Source organism: Ranitomeya variabilis, chromosome 3, assembly GCF_051348905.1.
Source record: "Ranitomeya variabilis isolate aRanVar5 chromosome 3, aRanVar5.hap1, whole genome shotgun sequence".
In the NCBI taxonomy this organism is placed as follows: domain Eukaryota; kingdom Metazoa; phylum Chordata; class Amphibia; order Anura; family Dendrobatidae; genus Ranitomeya; species Ranitomeya variabilis.
In genome coordinates this window covers 104718313-104738025 of record NC_135234.1, presented here as the reverse complement: position 1 = coordinate 104738025, position 19713 = coordinate 104718313, and the positions used below count along the sequence as shown (strand labels likewise).

General features: G+C 44.1%; 1 protein-coding gene across 1 annotated transcript in view; it reads left to right on the top strand.

The window, feature by feature from the left end:
* Positions 1–17343, top strand: part of TLCD2 (TLC domain containing 2) — a 31227-nt gene extending 13884 nt beyond the window's left edge. Inside the window, exon 4 of the mRNA XM_077294469.1 lies at positions 16158–17343. Coding sequence (XP_077150584.1) covers positions 16158–16535 — 378 coding nt within the window. The 3' untranslated portion in view covers positions 16536–17343. The remainder of the gene's footprint in view (positions 1–16157) is intronic.
* Positions 17344–19713: the final 2370 nt, after the last annotated feature.

The window sequence follows — 19713 nt, the reverse complement described above, 5'->3', positions numbered from 1 at the left end:
GAGAGGACGGACACTGGTGCAGGTTCAGACAGTGCTGTTACTGGAATATTTCACCAAACGAACACTGGTGCTGGTTCAGGTACCTCTGGAGTGCAGGAGCAGAAGAGGGAACCTGTTCAATGAAAAGAATTGAAGATGCCTTCTCCGGGTCCATCTTCAATTTGATGCCCGGGGTGATGCATCCTTGAGGTGGTGAGTATCCCGGGAACAGGCCAATGGACACCAATTTCTCTTTGAGGCCAAAATCTCTCCACTTAAAAAGTTTTTACCTTCAAGTCTGAGGAGCACAGGAGAAGACCTGTTCTAGAGAAAGAATTGAAGATACCTTCTGCTGGTCCGTCTTCAATTCAGGGTCTTGGATGATACATCCATTATACGGTCTGTGCAGCGGTAACGTCTTTGCTTCCTTCCTATTATAGACGTCAGCACACGACCAATGAGCAGATGGCAGACCTGCCGGAGAAGATGGCATCATCTGCAGCCGGACTGGATGTACAGGGACCAGACACCCCTTATGACAAGACTGTCCCCCAAGAAGCACCTCACCAGTTTTCCAGTCTATGACGGGCCCATGCGTACACAGCCACAGAAAACCCAGGAGTAGTGGATGCAAAAGACTAGGCAGCAGCACATAAAAAGTGATCTTTTCCATGTGCAGCATTTCTTCCCAAATCTTCACCTGTTCAGTAACAACTCGAAAGATTTCGGATAGGACCTTTCCATTGACTGATACATTCAGAGTCAGTGGTGGAGAGGAATAGTTCTCGCCCTGGGTGGACTCTCCTACAGACCCTAGGCTTTGGAGTTTCTCAAACCTCTTGAAACAAGAACAGACAAGATGTTCCATTCTACCACAGTGCTGACACATTCCCTTGACACAAGTGTGTTCCTGCTGTTGCTTAACGCGATCGGCTGGCATAGATTCAGAGAGGACAGCTATCTGTGGGAGAACGAATCCAGACAAGACTATTTCATCTCACGCATCGCCTCTCTGCACCGTTTCTGGAACTTTAGGCTGATCCGGATTGCCAGGAAAATCGGATCGTCTAAGGCTGCTGGGATGTCTCGACTAGCCAGTTAGTCCTTAATCCTTTCAGACAATCCCTCCCAGAAGGCGGTTACCAGTGCCTCATTATTCAAGTCAAGTTCAGAAGACGGGGTGCAAAACCAGGTGGCCTACTGGCCTAAAGTCAGACCTCCCTGACACAGAGAAGGAAAAAAATTCATCAGAAGACACACAGTCCGGCTCATCGAAGACACTATGGAAGGCCTGCAGATCTGAGGACACAGGGTCCCCTTTCTCCCACAATGGGTTGAGCCTTCTCCTGCTAGGAGGGACATCAGGAATCCCACTTTAGCTTAATCAGAGGGAAACTGATGGGCCAACATTTCATAATGCAGTGTGCACTGATTTAGGAACCCACGACACTGCTTGGGGTCTCCATCTTAACATGTCTGAGCAGACAGACAAGGACCAGGTTCAGATACATAAGTTGCAGGCTGAGAACTCACTGCTGAGGTTGCTACAGCTTGGGCTGGAGAGGATGAAGCAGCTTCCAAATAGGTATTCACAGTCTGCAGATAGGACACTTTTTTTTTTCATGTTGATATCATTGATGGATCAACTCTTGGTACAACTCCGAGGCAAAAGAGTCTTGGGTTTAACGGGCTCCATGTATCTACCACGTAGATCATGGACCCACTCTGCCACAGTCCAGGCTTACTTTTGGAGGGGCGTAGCTAAGCAGCAGCCTGTTTTTTGCTAGAGCTCCTAATAGTGGAGATAGGCTTGAGCTGCAGGTACCACTATAGGCAGTCCCCGGTAGTGTGGCAGCACCTGTTCCAAGGGTCAGGATTGCAGACATGGACTCGGAGTCCAAGGACCAGATAGTGATGCAGGTTCAGACAGTGCGGTTCCTGGAACACTTGACAGGATCGACAGTAGTGCTGGTTCAGGTACTGACGGAGCAACTTCTGGTTCAGATACTGATGGAGCGAGTTCAGGTACCACCGAAGTGGCTTCAGGTTCCCATACTGCTGGAATGGCCTAAGGTAACAGGTTCAGGTTCAGACTATGTGGGTTCAGGGTCAGGGTCAAACACAAACTATCACTAAAGAGGGACCTACAGGGGAGCGTGCCTTCAATACCTTATGTCTCTCAGCTATTGGCTGGGGGCATTCGCAAAGTGCGCGTGCTGCCTCTAAGAATCTGAGAGCACGCACACTAGGCATGCTGCAGGAAGACACGCGCAGAACCGTTGAACCAGGAAGCCGTGCAGGGAATGGAGACCTCGCGCTAAGCAGCCGAGGCAGTGATTGTGTTGGCGTCCCTGCTGGGAAGAGGGTTAGGGAACATGCAGGGATGCCAGCATTAGCGTTACATAAGCATTTATGTTTATACAGCGAAGAGTTGAAAAATATGAATAAAAGTAATTATATGGTAAAAATAGTAACTTGCCTGATAATTCTGTACATAGTGTAAACATGGACATATCTTGATATCCATTTTTTTTATTATTATTTTCTCTAGTAACCCCCCATGACAGCACACCTGGAGGATGTTACCCCTTTCCTAATAGGGACAGGAAATGACAAAGAGGTTAAATAACCCCTCCCTCATACTCCCCCCTCAGTGTTTTTTCCTGTCCCTACTAGGGATTAGGGATGAAGAGGTCATCCCAGGTGTACTGTGCCGGCAGCAGTCACCAGGGGCGAGAAATTACACCTGAATGCCTGGCTTCTGAATTCTCAATTCAGAGGACTATCAAAAAGCGTCATTAGAACGCTACAGAAGAGCCGAAAGACGGTAACCAATTCCATCTATCAGAAAGTATGGAAAACTTTTATCACTTAGTGTGCCCCTGATCGGCCTAACCCACACCGGCTGAACCTAGCCAGGATCCTGGATTTTTTACAAGATGGGCTAGAAAAAGGTCTCAGACCCAGCACCCTCAAAGTACAGGTGGCGGCCCTGAGTTCGTATTTCGACCAGCCTTTAGCCGAACACAGATGGATAAAAGATTTATGAGGGCAGCATCCCGCATGTCTCCAAGATCCATAAATATAGTCCCGTCATGGGACCTCAATATAGTCCTAAAAGGACTTACACTTCCTCCTTTTGAACCCTTGTCATCAATAGGAATGGATAGACTGGCCTGGAAAACCACCTTCCTGGTAGCAATAACTACAGCCAGGAGAGTAGGTGAACTACAGGCCCTGTCAATCAATGAACCCTACATGAAGATTCTACAAGATAGACTTATTCTGCGTCTGGATCCATCCTTTCTTCCAAAGGTCGTGTCTGAATTCCACAAGTCACAGGAGATAATTCTCCCTTCCTTCTATCAGGAACCAAAGAATGAGGGAGAACAACAGTTCCATACTTTGGACGTTCGGAGAGCGGTACTTTATTATCTTGAAGTATCAGACAAAATTAGAAAGGATCAAAATTTGTTTATTCATCTTCATGGACAGAATAAGGGGAAGAAGACTTCCAAATCTACAATTGCCAACTGGATCAAGAGAGCAATCCTGGAAGCTTACCAGATCCAAGGGCTCCCACCACCAGGAAAATTCACAGCTCATTCTACCAGAGCAACAGCTGTCTCCTGGGCCGAGAAAGCCAGTGCTTCCATTGAGCAAATTTGCAGAGCTGCCACGTGGTCCTCGGTCCATACATTTTCCAAACATTACAGGCTAGACCTGATGTCAAAAGAAGACTTGGCCTTCGGAGAAAAAGTCCTTAGAGCTATAGTCCCTCCCTAAAATTACTCTTGGGTACTGCTCCAGGTGTGCTGTCGTGGGGGGTTACTAGAGAAAATAGAATTATTCTTACCGTTAATTCGGTTTCTAGTAACCCACCACGACAGCAGGAGTAATACCTCCCTTTGCTTAATATATGTTCTGGAAAGAATAAATATAATTTGAAGCATTCCTTCTCCTGTGGTCCTTTATAATAACACTGAGGGGGAGTATGAGGGAGGGGTTATTTAACCTCTTTGTCATTTCCTGTCCCTATTAGGAAAGGGGTAACATCCTCCAGGTGTGCTGTCGTGGTGGGTTACTAGAAACCGAATTAACGGTAAGAATAATTCTATTTTTTTTAGAAAAATGCAAATTATTCAGTTTGCTAGATATTTCTATGAATAAATTGTCAATAATACACTGTTCTCCACTACTTTGTCTTATGTTACTCTGGTGAATGGCCAGAGTTTTGTGAGATATGATCCTTTACGCAGTAGCTTTGGGTGTAGTCTCTTAGCAAAGAATGTGTGTGACCTCATTTGGGTGGGTATTATCGTCACCAAATACATTCAAAAGGTTTAGGATGCCTGAAAGCCCACAGAGCTATAGCAGATGCACCAGAGGGATTTGGAAGAATCAGTCCACGTGCACTGGCACACCCACAGTGCACTACAAGCCTAATTTGCATATGGCTTCTACACTGGATTTCTTATCTGAAACATCAGATCTCTACACAATAAGATATCATTTTTGAAGGACTAGCACCTGTACAGCCACACCACTATTTCCACATGTAAAAACGTGTTCAGAGGCTCCATTCAAAGGGATTCCCCAAGAATTATCACAGAGGCGTGCACCTTCGTTATTTATTTTCTCCTCGCATAACTGCTTTATAGCACTTTTCTAGAAAGTTTGTTTCTGCTACTATAATGAGCTGTCGGGGTACTCGGCCTGGCAAATAACCAGCACTTGGTGACCTGATTAAGGATCTGTTCCTAGAAGCCGTCACATATCAGTGAGAATCCTGGAATGTCTGCTGACACTCAAGTCTCTTTATTGTACTCTGGCATCATGACAGTAACGTGCAGAAGGTGAACATGCCGTGCCAAGGCCAGCAAAGCCATTATCGTGCCATCTACAAAGTGGATCCTAAAATTGCCTGTTCAACTCTTTATTTTTTTTTTTCTCAAAAAAACATCCGGAATGCTGTAAACTAATAAAATAAATTCTTCTCCACGATCCTCTTCCATTACTGCCCAGGCCCCATGTTATAGTAGATATGGATAAATCTGCTGCTGCTGCTGATCAAGAAGATATTTGTTACTGATGGTGTTGAACAAAGATCAGTTTAATTAATCTACACATTTCAGAGATGAACAAACTGCTTCATCAGGTTTTTTCCCAATGAAGGAGTTTGTTCAACTCTTAAACGCGTAAATTAATAAAAAAGCTCTGTGTTCACAACCGTATCTCCATTGGATATCTTCTCGATCAGCAGCAGCAGATTTCTCCATATATCCCTTTCTACTATTGCATTTACTGCTGGTTTTATTCCAGTGTACGGAGCTGCAGCAGCCGGTATCTCTATCTGCACAGGAGTTGTGCCTGACAACCCAGCCAGGTGAGCAATACCTCACTATATACAATGTTTATTGCCCGGGTCATGCCCTATTGGGCGCTTTTAGACACTTTTTACCAAGATTACAGAACCCTTGTTTGTATTCGTTATTTGTGTTAAGTCCAGACAGGCATGTGACTCCTTTAGGATTGGACAACCGTTGAAAGGGTCACATGCCCGCCTAGGCAAAGGAACTCAGAATCTTGTGTTAATGTCTTAGGATAGGTTAATGTTGCCTTGGCTACATTTATTAAAGCACACATGTCGCTTGTTTGCGTGTGTATTGAAAATATTACAATTTATGGCCTTTATATGTTATATATCCTGTTAAAAAATGTTACCAACTTTCCCATTCTTTATACCCTATCTCTGATTTTCAGTTTTTCAGTTGTATCTGAGCTAGAATGAGGGGAAATATGCATGGCCCACATACACAGCAAACAAACATGAGGGATTCCTGCTCCTCTGACTTTGTAGCATGTGCTCAGAAGTAGAGTTGAGCGAATATGTTCGGAAACTATCGCCAGATCTGAATTTGCCGTGTTCGTGCCATATTGGTGCCCTATTCATGATGAATTTATGTTTGATGATCGGTTCCGAACATATTCCTTTATTTCTACTCCCATTGACGTTCGGCAAATATTGCACATACAATATTTGCCACTGGTCGTTCCAGGGGCTCTCTTGCTGTTACGACACGTAAGGCCGGCACCTAATCAGTGCTGGTGTCACTGACCCCGTCTTCGGACAAATTGAACATCAAGAGGAAGTAGGGCTGCGGCTTTTCTCTCACTTCCTCTTGTACGAATTGTCCAGAATGGGGCCAGTGACACCAGCTCTGATTGTACGCCAAGCTCCTGTCTCGTAACAACTGCACAAAAGCCCAAGAACGCGAGTGCTGACACCGCTGGAACAGCATCGGCACAGGAGGCGAGTATACATTGTTTTGTTTTATCAGCTCCAAATACTTTGATTAAGAAGTGGATATCCTTGTAGCGGACAGCCCCAGTGGGGAGTGTTAAATATCAGAACAAAGGTCAGCAGTCATGCTGCTGAATCGTGAGAGAGTGCACTGTCACAATTTCCCATGTGAATGGTTGGGGATGTAACAACGTGTGTAGAAATTGTATACTTGCCTTCACATGCCGACTAGACTCCTAAACGTCTCTGTTCTCTTCTATTGAGAGCAGCCGGGTAAGACTAGTTGGCACTTGACTGTCGTATGCACAGGGAATACAGGAGGATTACTGTAGTATTTTCTTCTGCGACCATACAGCTCATTTAATCCATGGATATAAGAAAATTGCTTGTTGAATAACTGGTTGGCCAACAACTGTCAGACACAATATTGTTGATGAGGCCAGTAAACAGAATAGGATCTGACAACCTAAATCACATGATGAAGAGAATGATGACTTTGTTCTGTCTGCTTAGTCTTCTAAGGAATGTGTAACCAGGGTGGATCATCCTTCCATAAGTGGAACCTGCACAGCCTACACACCCTGTCTCTATAGCACGCTGCTTCTATACGATATTTTCATCACTTTTGTTTGGGGAACTCTCCAGCACAACCAGATCTGTGTAGTTTTCATTTGCAGTCCGTTGAGACTTTTGTTGAAAATGAAACAGAAAGACGTTTCTAACTCCTATTCTAGCTCTGGGGGGTTTCCAAGTAAGGAAAGGTCGGAACTTCTAAGCGGTTTTGGGGACAATCTTCAAAAAGGAATTGGCACCATGTAAAAAGTTGCTGAATGATACTTTATCAATGATTTATTTTAGTTTTTATGCTAATCCTATTTTTGAAAAATGCTGAAATATTGAAGTTTTCAATTCATACTGGATACTAAACTGTGCTGGTGTACAGTAGACATGTGGGGAATGTTAGTTATACCACACAAAATAATAAATATCTGGTTTAAGGGCATAAAAATGTAAAGTTTTGAAAATTGCAACATTTTTTTTTTTTTTAAATTGACATTTTCATAAGTATACGCAAATTATTATTATTATTATTATTATTATTTATTGTTATAGCGCCATTTATTCCATGGCGCTTTACAAGTGAGGCAAATCACATCTACTAAAATTTACCACTATCATGAAGTACAATATGTCATGGACAAAAAATCTCAGAATCAGTTGAAGTATTCCAGAGTTATTACCACATAAAGTGACACTTGTCAGATTTCAAAAATTTGGCCTGATCTTTAAGGTCAAAATTAGCTCCGTCACTAAAGGGTTAATGTGCGTGGAGGCCTTATGTGTCTAGGGTAGCAAACCAGAGCAGCAGAGATTTGACAGATCGGTATGTTGTTCTTTGTATTTCCTGCTCACTGCCTACTTTCTTAAAATCCCTTCAAAGAACACAGACCTGTCTGCCGTTACCCTGCCATTCCTATTATACCTACTTGCACAACACACTAATAAAATAAGTGATAAGATAACATCTCTGTGCGTAAAACAAGAGTTAATGTCTAATTTTTCTATCTACTGGCTAACACGGTACCAAGATCTATATCTTTTCCTATGTCTAATTGCTTACACTGGATTTTCAATACTTTCTAACAGATAACATAATTGCTTCTATATGCTATTAAGAATGTCTTTATGATCTGTATTGGCAATTTTATATGGTCGTTTTTTTGTTAAAATGTCTCTGCCCCAATGTTCCTCTCGATCCTTCTCTAAATCATTACTTTACAATGCACTTACATTTGTAAAACTATGAATGTTACAAACAACTTGTCAAGTGTTTCCTTAGTGGTTAGAACCTCCACGATCAGCTATAATGTGTGGAAGGCTAGATTCACACAACCACGTAGTGGGTACCGTATATTTTACAGTCCATGTTACGACTGCAATTTACGGCACATCTGCAGGTCCCTGTCCCACACGAATAGTGTCCTATAGTCCTCTATGGCTGTTGGTTCAGATCGGGAGATCCGGAATTGTGCTGGAAATTATGGCTATATCACAGACCATAAATTACGACAACTAAACGGTCATGAGAATTTAGGCTGACTTGGTGGCAATTGTTTGCTATCCCTACAATTCAGATGAAGGGGTTAACCCACGAACAACTGTTTTATCAGGTTAGGAATTCCTGTTGAAGGAACTTGCCTGTGTGGTTGATCCCTCAATGCGTCTATAAATTCCAGTGATTATGTTCATGTGACTGAACTACCAGCATGTCTCGTGTAGATTGGTAAAGCTGCTGGATATGTAACTGGGAGATAGTCAACCACAAATATCCAACTCTTGTTCTGGGCCCCTATATCAGATTTTTTCTTTTTTTGCTTTTCCTGGACAAATTTGCCTGGCACTGTGAAGATAGGACACCCAAAAAATGGGCCACCCATAAGTCATGTGACTGTGTGCACATTAAAAAATGTAAATTGTGAAATTGTAATATTGTTGACTCAATAACCCCAGAGAGCCCCTTCCAAATACAATTCACCCCCACTCCCCATGTAAAATAAAAACAACCTGTACTCCGCTATGGTAGATAAAATTTGAGAAATTCGGCACATGCAAACAAACGGAAGTCGAAAGATACACATAAAAGTTCTTTATTGAAAATCAATAAAATGGCTTAGTTCCAGCTATGGCAGCTCTGGGTCTCCCAGGGCTTGCGTGACATTATGTCAAGTGATCCCTGCAGCCAAGCAGCGGCAGCTAATGGATTGCTTTACTTGTACTTCCTTTATACTGAGCCGCGACAGGAAGCAAAGAAGAGGAAGTCATCGTATGAAGATGGGAGGCGCTGGACCCGGACTGCGACGTCCATCGGACTGGACTGCACCTAGGTGAGTATAATCTAAGGGTACTGTCACACTCTGGAACTTTCCAACGATCATGACCAGCGATACGACCTGGCCGTGATCATTGGAAAGTCGTTGTGTGGTCGCTGGAGAGCTGTCACACAGAGCGCTCTCCAGCGACCAACGATGCCGAAGGCCCCGGGTAACCAGGGTAAACATCGGGTTACTAAGCGCAGGGCCGCGCTTAGTAACCCGATGTTTACCCTGGTTACCATCGTAAAAGTAAAAAAAGCAAACAGTACATACTCACATTCCGGTGTCCGTCAGGTCCCTTGCCGTCTGCTTCCCGCTCTGACTGAGTGCCGCCGTAAAGTGAAAGCAGATCACAGCGGTGACGTCACCGCTGTGCTCTGCTCTTACATTCCGGCCGGCAGTCAGTCAGAGCGGGAAGCAGACTGCAAGGGACCTGACGGACACCGGAATGTGAGTATGTACGTTTTTTTTTTTTTACTTTTACGATGGTAACCAGGGTAAACATCGGGTTACTAAGCGCGGCCCTGCGCTTAGTAACCCGATGTTTACCCTGGTTACAAGCGAACGCATCGTTGGATCGGTGTCACACACAACGATCCAACGATGACAGCGGGAGATCCAGCGACGAAAGAAAGTTCCAAACGATCTGCTACGACGTACGATTCTCAGCAGGGTCCCTGATCGCTGCTGCTTGTCAGACACAGCGATATCGTATGGATATCGCTGGAACGTCACGGATCGTACCGTCGTAGCGACAAAAGTGCCACTGTGTGACAGTACCCTAACTTGTTTTTCTTATCTTTCAGGATACATTGGGGGCTTATCTACTGCATTACAGAATGCTGTAGATAAGCCCCTGATGCCAGTGGCCTTCGCTTATAGACCTAAAATGGGGTGAGAGATTCCCTTTAAGCTTGCTAAAAAATCATTGTGTTCGGCAGAACGATCAGTAATAGATGTGGGAGATGAGGTTGGCTTGTCCAGAAAGGCTATTAAGCCACTGCCAGTCGGCAAACTTGTAGCCGATCATTGCTCATTTACAGGCTGCTTTAGTGTAAAGTTATTTTGCTGATAAACTGCATGACACTGTTACATCATTGTCACCTCAGGGAACTGGTTGCATAAGTATTCCTCTGATACTGCCGCTGAAAGGGAGGCCATGAACCGCATCAGACTAGCCTTAGTTTCTGAATGAATTCCTATATTTTTAGCTTCGCATTCTCATAACATTACATGACCCGCGTCCCACCTCGTTCTTCGGGCGTCAGCAGGTTTCCTGCACTTCTTTTCCTGTAGTTTAATGAATGTGCAGATTTTGCAGACAGGAAAGAGATGTCCTATACTTGCCATTAAAACCAGTGTGAAATGTGAGGTGTATAGCCATGGCTTAAGTAGACGTGGCAATAATCCCTTCAAACAGAAAGATTGCTGTCAGGACGTGTTATCAAACAACCTAGCCTTGTTATGTGTGCGCTGAATTCCAGGAGTTGTGACCTTCGAGAACCTGCTCCACCCTCCCTGTTATCGCAAAGTAAGGTTATGAAAGATGAAGATTATGGCTTAATTTAGGGTTTCATAATACACCAATCTGCCCTAAGGTCCCCGAACACAGTCATCTGTCAGCCGGCAATCATTTGCAGTCCCCCATACACCGGAACGTTCAGACCAGCCGAGCTCTCCTGTGTTCTCTAGGGAAGAGCTGCGGCAGGACTCCTCTGGCTGCAGCTTTTTCCTCAGAACAAAAGGATTGGCGTGCCGGATCCTTCTCTCTCCCTACATCATTTGTTGGGGCAGAGTCTAGAGGTCCCCACACACAGTAGGACTGTCGGCCAATCCCACTGATATTAGTGGATTCTGACAACTCTGTGTATGGGGGCATTTACATTAAAACCAGTGACAGATGGTGACTGGGTCAGAGAATCTAAAAAAATGACACGTCTTGTGGGGTGTTTCTGTTATTAAGTAGTTACAACCTCCCAAAACTGGTTAAAAGAAGGACAACCAGTAAGCCAGCAACAAACGAGCCTTAGGCACCCATAAGTCTATCTGGTCCTATGCCACAGAAGAGCTGCTGTAGCACAAGTTATTAGAGGAAAAGTTAATGCTGTCTTTGATAGAAAGGTCTCTGAACACACATTGCATTGTCAGACCAGTCATGCACTCGGCCTATGCTGGTGTGCACTGGGCCATGGGTTATTATTATTGCAAAAAACAGACCGAACATAGATGGAAAATATGGGCGTCTGAATGTAACCTTAAAGAGATTGTCCACTACTTTCACATTTATGGCCTATACTTAGGATAGGTCATCAATGTCTGATCGGTCAGGGTCCGACATCCGAACCCCTGCTCGTCAGCTGTTATCGGTGGTGGCAGCTGCTGGCCGGAAGTACTCACTTGCGGAGCTGGTCGTCTTCTGGTAGTGGCCGCCGCAGGGTACTGCACATCCACCTGCTATTGATTTAAATGGGAGGATGTGCAGTACCAAGCCCCGGGCACTACAAGTAGGCAGTGCAGCTCCGCAAGTAAATACTTCCGTCCAGCAGCCGCCGGCACCGATAATAGTTGATCGAGGGAGTGTCGGTCCCCAGGTGAGTAGACAGTGATGACTTATGTTAAGGATAGGTTATCAATGTAAAAGTAGTGGACAACCTCTTTAAGTCATTGTTCTGTGCAGGGAGTGAGAACAACTTCTAATTTGGGTTTATTTGTTGTTGTGTTTTTTTTTTTACCTTTGATGACATATATGCCTACCATCACAAGAACAAAGTAGAATCTGATTATTCATACTTGGCCACTTTTACAATTTTTCTCAGATAGCCATAGTAAAGGTTGGACAAGCGTAGGAGCTGCCTGCTGTTTACAGGCACTAGTTTGGTCCGTGAGTCTGACCAGACCAGTGCATGTGCTGTATTATTTCATATGAACAATCATTGGTCATTGGTGTGCATGGGCATAGTGGGTATTGGGTTAGTGTGGTGCCTCTTGTGCACCCAGACAAAACATTAACTTAAAAATACGTCCGTCTGAACCTCGCCATAATTTTAAAGCGGTGGCCCTTGTTCACTACATTCTATTGCAAACACTTCACTGCCCTCCTCTTCTGATTATGTCCATCAATCGCCCCTATTAAAAATACTGAGAAGTGTTTTGAAGTAGAGGCCGATAACTGTCTCGGATCACATGCTTCTCTATCCAAGACCATGATGTGGACTGGATGACCATGCAATCTGTGGCGAAAACTGTAATAAACAAGTGGGGAGTGCTCTACAAATCAAAACAGCAAAAGGACTTTGGCTACGTTCACAGAACAACTTTAGTCTAAGGTTAGTAGCTCTGTAGGAGCTTACATCTGAAGCCCTAGAAAATGCATCACTGTTCTCTATCAGACGTCCTTTTGGCTGTATACACCTATGTGAGGCGTGCACCAAAATGAAGTTGACCACATCCATGTGTCTTTCTGTTCTGCACAGTGCGAGCAGGAGATTTCAAGCAGAGGGTTGTTATATAGAGGACGTCTTCCACGTCAAAAGGAGGAGGACTGGCCAAGTTGCTGATTCATCATCTGACTTGCATAGTTGGGACATGCCCAGTGGACCAATAAGTGTATAAGGCATGGAAGCGATAAAGGCTTTTTACACTTTTTCTAAGATATGTCAGGCTGCAAAGCATTAATAGATAAAGGTTTGGAATTGAATTTTCAAGGTATATTATGCTGGCGCACCAGAAAGGCCAAAAATTTACTTGCTTTGTTTCCCAGTTCAAAATACGACTGACGTGCAAAAAACAGTTTGCGCTTAGACTTGGTGTCTATATACTGAGTGTATAACCTTTGTGAGGCCAGCCACTCGGTTCTATTGCCACTAGTTTGGTTAGATATATATGCGGCCTCTGCATCTTTCAGCCTCCGTTCCACCTCACCATCCTCTCTCATAGTTACCCTCTTTATATATGAGATTGTGGAAGATAAACATCCCCTTAAGTATGCTTTGAGGGTATCCCAAAATAGATTGACATTCTGGGGTTCTGGGTGGGACAGAATGAAGCAGTTTAATTGATCCACTGTTCTGTCGTTAGAATCCATTAGTTTCAGCCAAAAGGCGTTCAAATTCCAGACCCCACTATTATTTGGATGCCCATATTTAAGTTTGAGTATAATCGGGCTATGATCCGATACCCCCCTATTACCCTGTTCCACATTATCTACCCACATTGCCAGTCCACCAGAACCAAATATATAATCTATGCGGGACAAAGACTGTCTAGTAGATGAATGACAGGTATATCCCCTCACTCCCGGGTGACGGATCCGCCACAAGTCCAACCATCCACTGCCCTCCATAAATAGTGCCAGCTGGGTCGGAGTTGAAGAAGGGGGCTCCCCCGATCTCCCACCATCCAATCTCAGTCTATCAAGGCTATTATCCATAACTAAATTAAAGTCACCCATACAAATGACTTGTGCATCTGGGTAGTTTAAAGCAAAACTCATTGCCATCCAGAGGATTGATGTATTAGCCGGGGGAGGATTGTAGACACATAAAATCACATATTCACGAGAGTTAATTAACGCATGTACGAAAACAAAACGACCCTCCGAATCCCTACAGGCCTCTCTGGCCTCCCATCTAACATCTCTATGTATCAATAATGACACCCGCCCTCGAATAGCTTGTATGGAACGCGTGGATGTACCATTGTACCCATGGTTTCTGTACACATCGGGCCGTATCCCTGGTCAAGTGCGTCTCCACCAAAGCCACCACATGGGGATGATAATGTCTAATTTGGGAAAACACCTTAATTTTCTTCCTGGGGGACTTAATACCTCGGATATTCCGAGGGGGGAAAAAAAAAGCTGCGTTTCAGTGCGGCTTTATCCGCAGCATGTGCACAACAAGTCTGCGGCTCCCATAGACTTACATTGGTTGTGCACTACACTGCGGATTTGATGCAATTCTGTGCGGCAAAAAACGCTGCGGATCTGCAATCAAATCCGCAACGTGTGCACACAGCCTTAGCATTTAGGGAACCTAGCAAAAAAGCCAAGCAAAAAACAAGTGTGGGATTGCACTTTATTTGCAATTTCATCGCACTTTGACTATCTTTCACATTTTCTGTTACACGACATGGTAAAACCAATGGTGTCGTTCAAAAGTAGAACTTGTCCCGCAAAAGATAAGCCCCCACATGGCCACATTGACAGGAAAAATTATGGCCCTGGAAAGAAGGGGAGCGATAAACGAAAAAAAGCTCCAGGGGTGAAGGGGTTTAGAAACATGGATATGGACATATCTATGGAAATAGACATAGATATATCTGTATGTATTAATCTATCTATTTGTTATCTATCTATCTTATCTGTCTATTTGTTATCTATCTATCCATCTATCCGTGTGTAATGGAGTGTGGGTTGGACAAATGTAAAAGAGGAGGTTGAACAGAAATGACATCACAAATCTTTTTGAAGATAGAGGGGGGAGAGGAGGGAGGGGTTGGGGTGTGTTTTGGAGTGGGTGTGCTAGGTTAGGGCTTAGTGGCAGTGCAAAGCATCATGGAACTTGTAGTATTAGAGCACAATAACTCAGGAGAAAGGAAGTTGTCGATTAACCCCATGAGAGATGGATCCAGCACTGAAGATGTGCTGCTACAGCATGATAAAAGGTAATATTGCTAAAATACAGTAGATGTTTTCAGTGGCACATAATAGCAAGATTTATGGAAAAAAAAAATGTTTATTGAAAAAAATGTTTATTGTAGTGGACAACTTCTTTAAGTTTGTTGCCACTATGTGGTCTGCGGCAGTACTGCAACAATGTCACACATGCAGGAATCTCATCTGAGGCCAGTGCTGGCGGCAGTGGTAATGTGACTGATGTATGGCATGTGCTACAAGACCTGTGACGAACACCGGAGTAATGGGATATCCAACATGAAAGTAATGGTTGATTATAGTTTTACATTTCCTACTCTTTGACAACATTTGTAAAAAAAAAATACTAGTGATGAGCGAGTATACTCGTTACCCGAGATTTCCCGAGCACGCTTGGGGGTCCTCCGAGTATTTGTAAGTCCTTGGAGATTCAGTTTTCATCGCCGCAGCTGAATGATTTACATCTACTAGCCAGCATAAGTACATGTGGGGGTTGCCTGGTTGTTAGGGAATCCCCACATGTAATCAAGCTGGCTAACAGATGTAAATCATTCAGCTGAGGTGAGGAAAACTAAAATGCTTTTATATTTTCTGAATACATTTCCAATAATGATCACAGGTGTGCTTCACTTTAAACGGAACCCATCACCAGTTTTTTGGCTTATCCCTGCCCATCACCTTTAAGATCATAAGAATGAGGTTCCTGCAACCCCTTAATATCCTCAGTCGTGCTCAGAAAACCTGTTTTATACTTGTTCCGCACTATATGTAAATCGCGCAGCCCGGTCCGATGGGTGTTTCCACATTGTGATCAAAGCCGGTCCCTTCAAACACCGCCTCTTCTAACTGCATGTAAGTGGATGACCTCTCTCCATCATCCACGCAGTGCCAGAAGTCTCACGTAGAGCCGAGGCAGCCGTCACCCTGGAGAAGTTCCGACTCTGGAGGGCGCTATAAGCGGCGCTATGGTTTAAGTACCCTTAACTGCCGCTGTTAAAAAGCGTATTGGTGGTCGTTAAGAGGTTAAACCAGACCTTTTCTCTAGATCCCACTAACTTTCAGCCAACCAACAATGGAAACAGATCAGCAGGAGATTAACCTCATTGTGTTCTCTGCACGGAGTTCTTCAAGGATGACTGATAGAAGTGTTTTCTGCATGACTCCAAAACAAACAAAAGAACAGCGATATTCCTTGATTACATTAATCATTTTTAAGTTTTGGATTCCTATCAAATAAACAGAGCACTTTTTGTTTGACTAAATAAGTGATTAAATAATTTTATGTGCAAACTATTTTTAATCTGTGATATTTGACCTTCTCTTACCAGTGTTTCCCCTTCCCCTGCAGGTGATCACTTGCTTCGGTATATCTATGCTTCTCCATCGGTATGTGGGATTTGCAGTGGTGGCCCTGCTGGTGGAAATTAACTCCATCTTCCTACATCTGAGGCAAGTTCTGCTCATGGCCAACCTAGTAAAAACCACAGTCTACAGGCTGAACAGCTTACTGAACTTGGGGACATATGTCATCTTCCGGATCAGCACGTTGGCTTGGATGACTCGGTGGTTGGTGTCAAACCGAGAGAACATTCCTCTGCTCATTTATACCATCGGCAGTGTTGGGATGGCTATTATGACTCTGATGAATATAGTCCTTTTTTACCGTCTCTTGAGAAGTGATTTCCTTAAGTCAGCTCGTGACACCCTAAGTGAGAAGGATAAATAGCAAGAAGAGATCATTCTGGGGACTCGGGAAGAGCTTTGGGCAACCAGGGAAGAGCTTTGGGCAACCATACTACGCACATTAAATGGACTTCAGTAAGATCTAAGCTGCTCGTGCCTCCACAGAAATCCAGCACTGGAAAATGTATTTGTTTTTTTGAATTTTTCAGGTAACATCATTGCACTACTGCTCTAGTGAAGAGACCAAACGAAAGATTGTCCAGTGCTTTGTACATTTACTGACATCCTTGTCTAAAGAGAAGTCCCTTTTTGATCTAGGTTCATCGTCCCTCTCGCTCCATGCCTCTAACCACACATGCAATTAGGTATCCACTCTAGCTATAATTACCAGACATCCTCATTTTTGCAAGACGCTCATAAAAAATTAACACAATGGATGTGAAACATGACTTGTCAGAACCCATTCGGTACACGCTTTAAAGTAGAAGGGAATTTGGATTCCAGCCGATTGTATTTCTTCTGTAACAGAAGCATGAAATGTACCACAATCGGCCGTATATGCTGAACGCAACCGCAGCACTGGTAAATATATTCCTAAGAATGTCTCGGTGGTTGGTGTCAAACTGAGAACATTCCTCTGCTCATTTATACCATCGGCAGTGTTGGGATGGCTATTATGACTCTGATGGATATAGTCCTTTTTTACCGTCTCTTGAGAAGTGATTTCCTTAAGTCAGCGCTTGACATCCTAAGTGAGAAGGATAAATAGCAAGAAGAGATCATTCTGGGGACTTGGGAAGAGCTTTGGGCAACCATACTACGCACATTAAATGGACTTCAGTAAGATCTAAGCTGCTCGTGACTCCACAAAAATCCAGCACTGGAAAATGTATTTGTTTTTCTGAATTTTTCAGGTAACATCATTGCACTACTGCTCTAGTGAGGAGACCAAAAGAAAGATTGTCCAGTGCTTTGTACATTTACTGACATCCTTGTCTAAAGAGAAGTCCCTTTTTGATCTAGGTTCATCGTCCCTCTCGCTCCATGCCTCTAACCACACATGCAATTAGGTATCCACTCTAGCTACAATTACCAGACATCCTCATTTTTGCAAGACGCTCATAAAAAATTAACGCAATGGATGTGAAACATGACTTGTCAGAACCCATTCGATACACACTTTAAAGTAGAAGGGAATTTGGATTCCAGCCGATTGTATTTCTTCTGTAACAGAAGCATGAAATGTACCACAATCGGCCGTATATGCTGAACGCAACCGCAGCACTGGTAAATATATTCCTAAGAATCCCACATTAAGGCCTCATTCACTCATCAGTATTTTGTATCAGTGGAACTTACAGAGAAAAAACTATAATTGAAAGATTGACTCCTCACCTGTGTTTTGAAGACACTCATGGTTTTGGCATACAAATACTAATCAAAAATACTGATGCGTGAATAACTCCTAACTAAGATTTGTAGAAAGTCTTGTTCACTGTTTAATTTCAGTGCTGCTGTAGGATGCAGTGACACACAGGAGGCAGAGCAAGGGTTAACAGGTTCTTTATATATAGGAACAGTAATGGTACAAGCAGGGGGGTAAAGGATGTGATTGGAGGATGGGGTAAAAGTGAAATGCAATAGAATATAACGGATTAACTTATCAGTCTCTGTGCGCTGGAGGAAGGTGGCTGGAAGATCCCTCGGCGGCGCGAGATGTCTCCCATCCGGTCCCGCAGATAGGCGATGCACTTTCTCTTTGCGATGACGAATCCTCCGGGTTCTTCAGCACGCGATCTCCTGATCCATGCACAAGGTGGAGTAGAGGTGATGGCGTTACAGAAGAAGAAGCAGAAAGTTCAGTAGGCAAGGCCGCAGTAGAAGCACACAGTCCAGCGGACACAGGCACGAGCCGGTCCTCAGCAGGCACTGCAAGGATGGGACTAAGCGGTGCCTCCGCGGTGGTGAGTGGAGCCAAGGTACATACTCTGTCCTGGTCACTACCCGGTGCGGAAGTCTCTCTGGGCTGAGGGTAGGATGTGTCGGCAGTCTGGCTAGCTGGGGGTATAGGCACAGCTAGCGGGCGTGGGTCCGTGGAGAGGGAGTTAACCGTCTCACTACGCAAAAGCTCGGTCCCTGCCAAGTGTCTCGTCTTCCCGCACAAACTATTTGTCGGACCCGCCCCCATCAGTCAGGTGCCCTGAACTACTCCGGTCCACAATCTCTTCCCCCTGAAACAATGGTGAAAGTTCCGGCCCAGACACGCAGGAGAGACCTTTAGCTTGGCTCTCCTCCCTACACTGCAATACCAGACACCGCTCATGTAGAAAGTGGCACTGTTTCTGGAAATCTAAAATAGACCTATTATTCTAATAAAGGACATCTAGTTTTAATGGACATTCCCATCTCAATAACTGTTGGCATGTAACTAAAATATGCCATGGATTGTTTACGGGGGGTCAGACTCCTCGGACCCCGACTGATTCTTAGAATGAAGGAGCCAACTTCAGCCGGACTCATCGATCTGATAGGAGCCGCATTGTAGCAAGTGTTGAGGAACATTGTGTTGACTAGAAGCTTAAAACAAAAAAATATCTATAATTGTCAACAGTAGGGCTGTCCAACTAAAGGCTGACAACCATCGATGGCTCTATTGCAGCTTCTACATAATTCTAGGTCTTCCCGCATCTCGGCCATGTACAGATGGCTACATCTTATAGAATCTACCTCTCAGTGGTGCTATGGATTTCAATCTCGACCAGAAAGAAGAATCCACGTCTTACATACTGTAGGTTGCAGAATTACGAGAGAACAGTATTTGCGAGTGTATGTGCCAAAGGTTCTTCTCTTTCGCACAGCTACCTCACCAGTTTTTCCTTGGCGTCTGTTCTGCTTTTAGCTTCCTTGAAAGATTTTCCAATTAAAAGTAAGATGAGGCAGCCAAGGCCTGCTGGCTTCATTAGGTAATTGCTTTCCTTCTGTTGAGTGGGTATATGCCTGGAATAGAAGCTGACATTCTAACTTTAGAATATCCTATATGGAAATGCAATCACTGGAATAGGTAACATGTTTGCTTGTGCCGCTCACTGAATGGCTAGATCCATATTGGTGGGGTAGACAATGGCATCAGTAAACTATAGCATCGCTAGTAGTGGCTCTCCAGTTTAGCTATACTATCCATATTCCCTAATTAAACATATGGACTGGGAGGAGGAGGCATT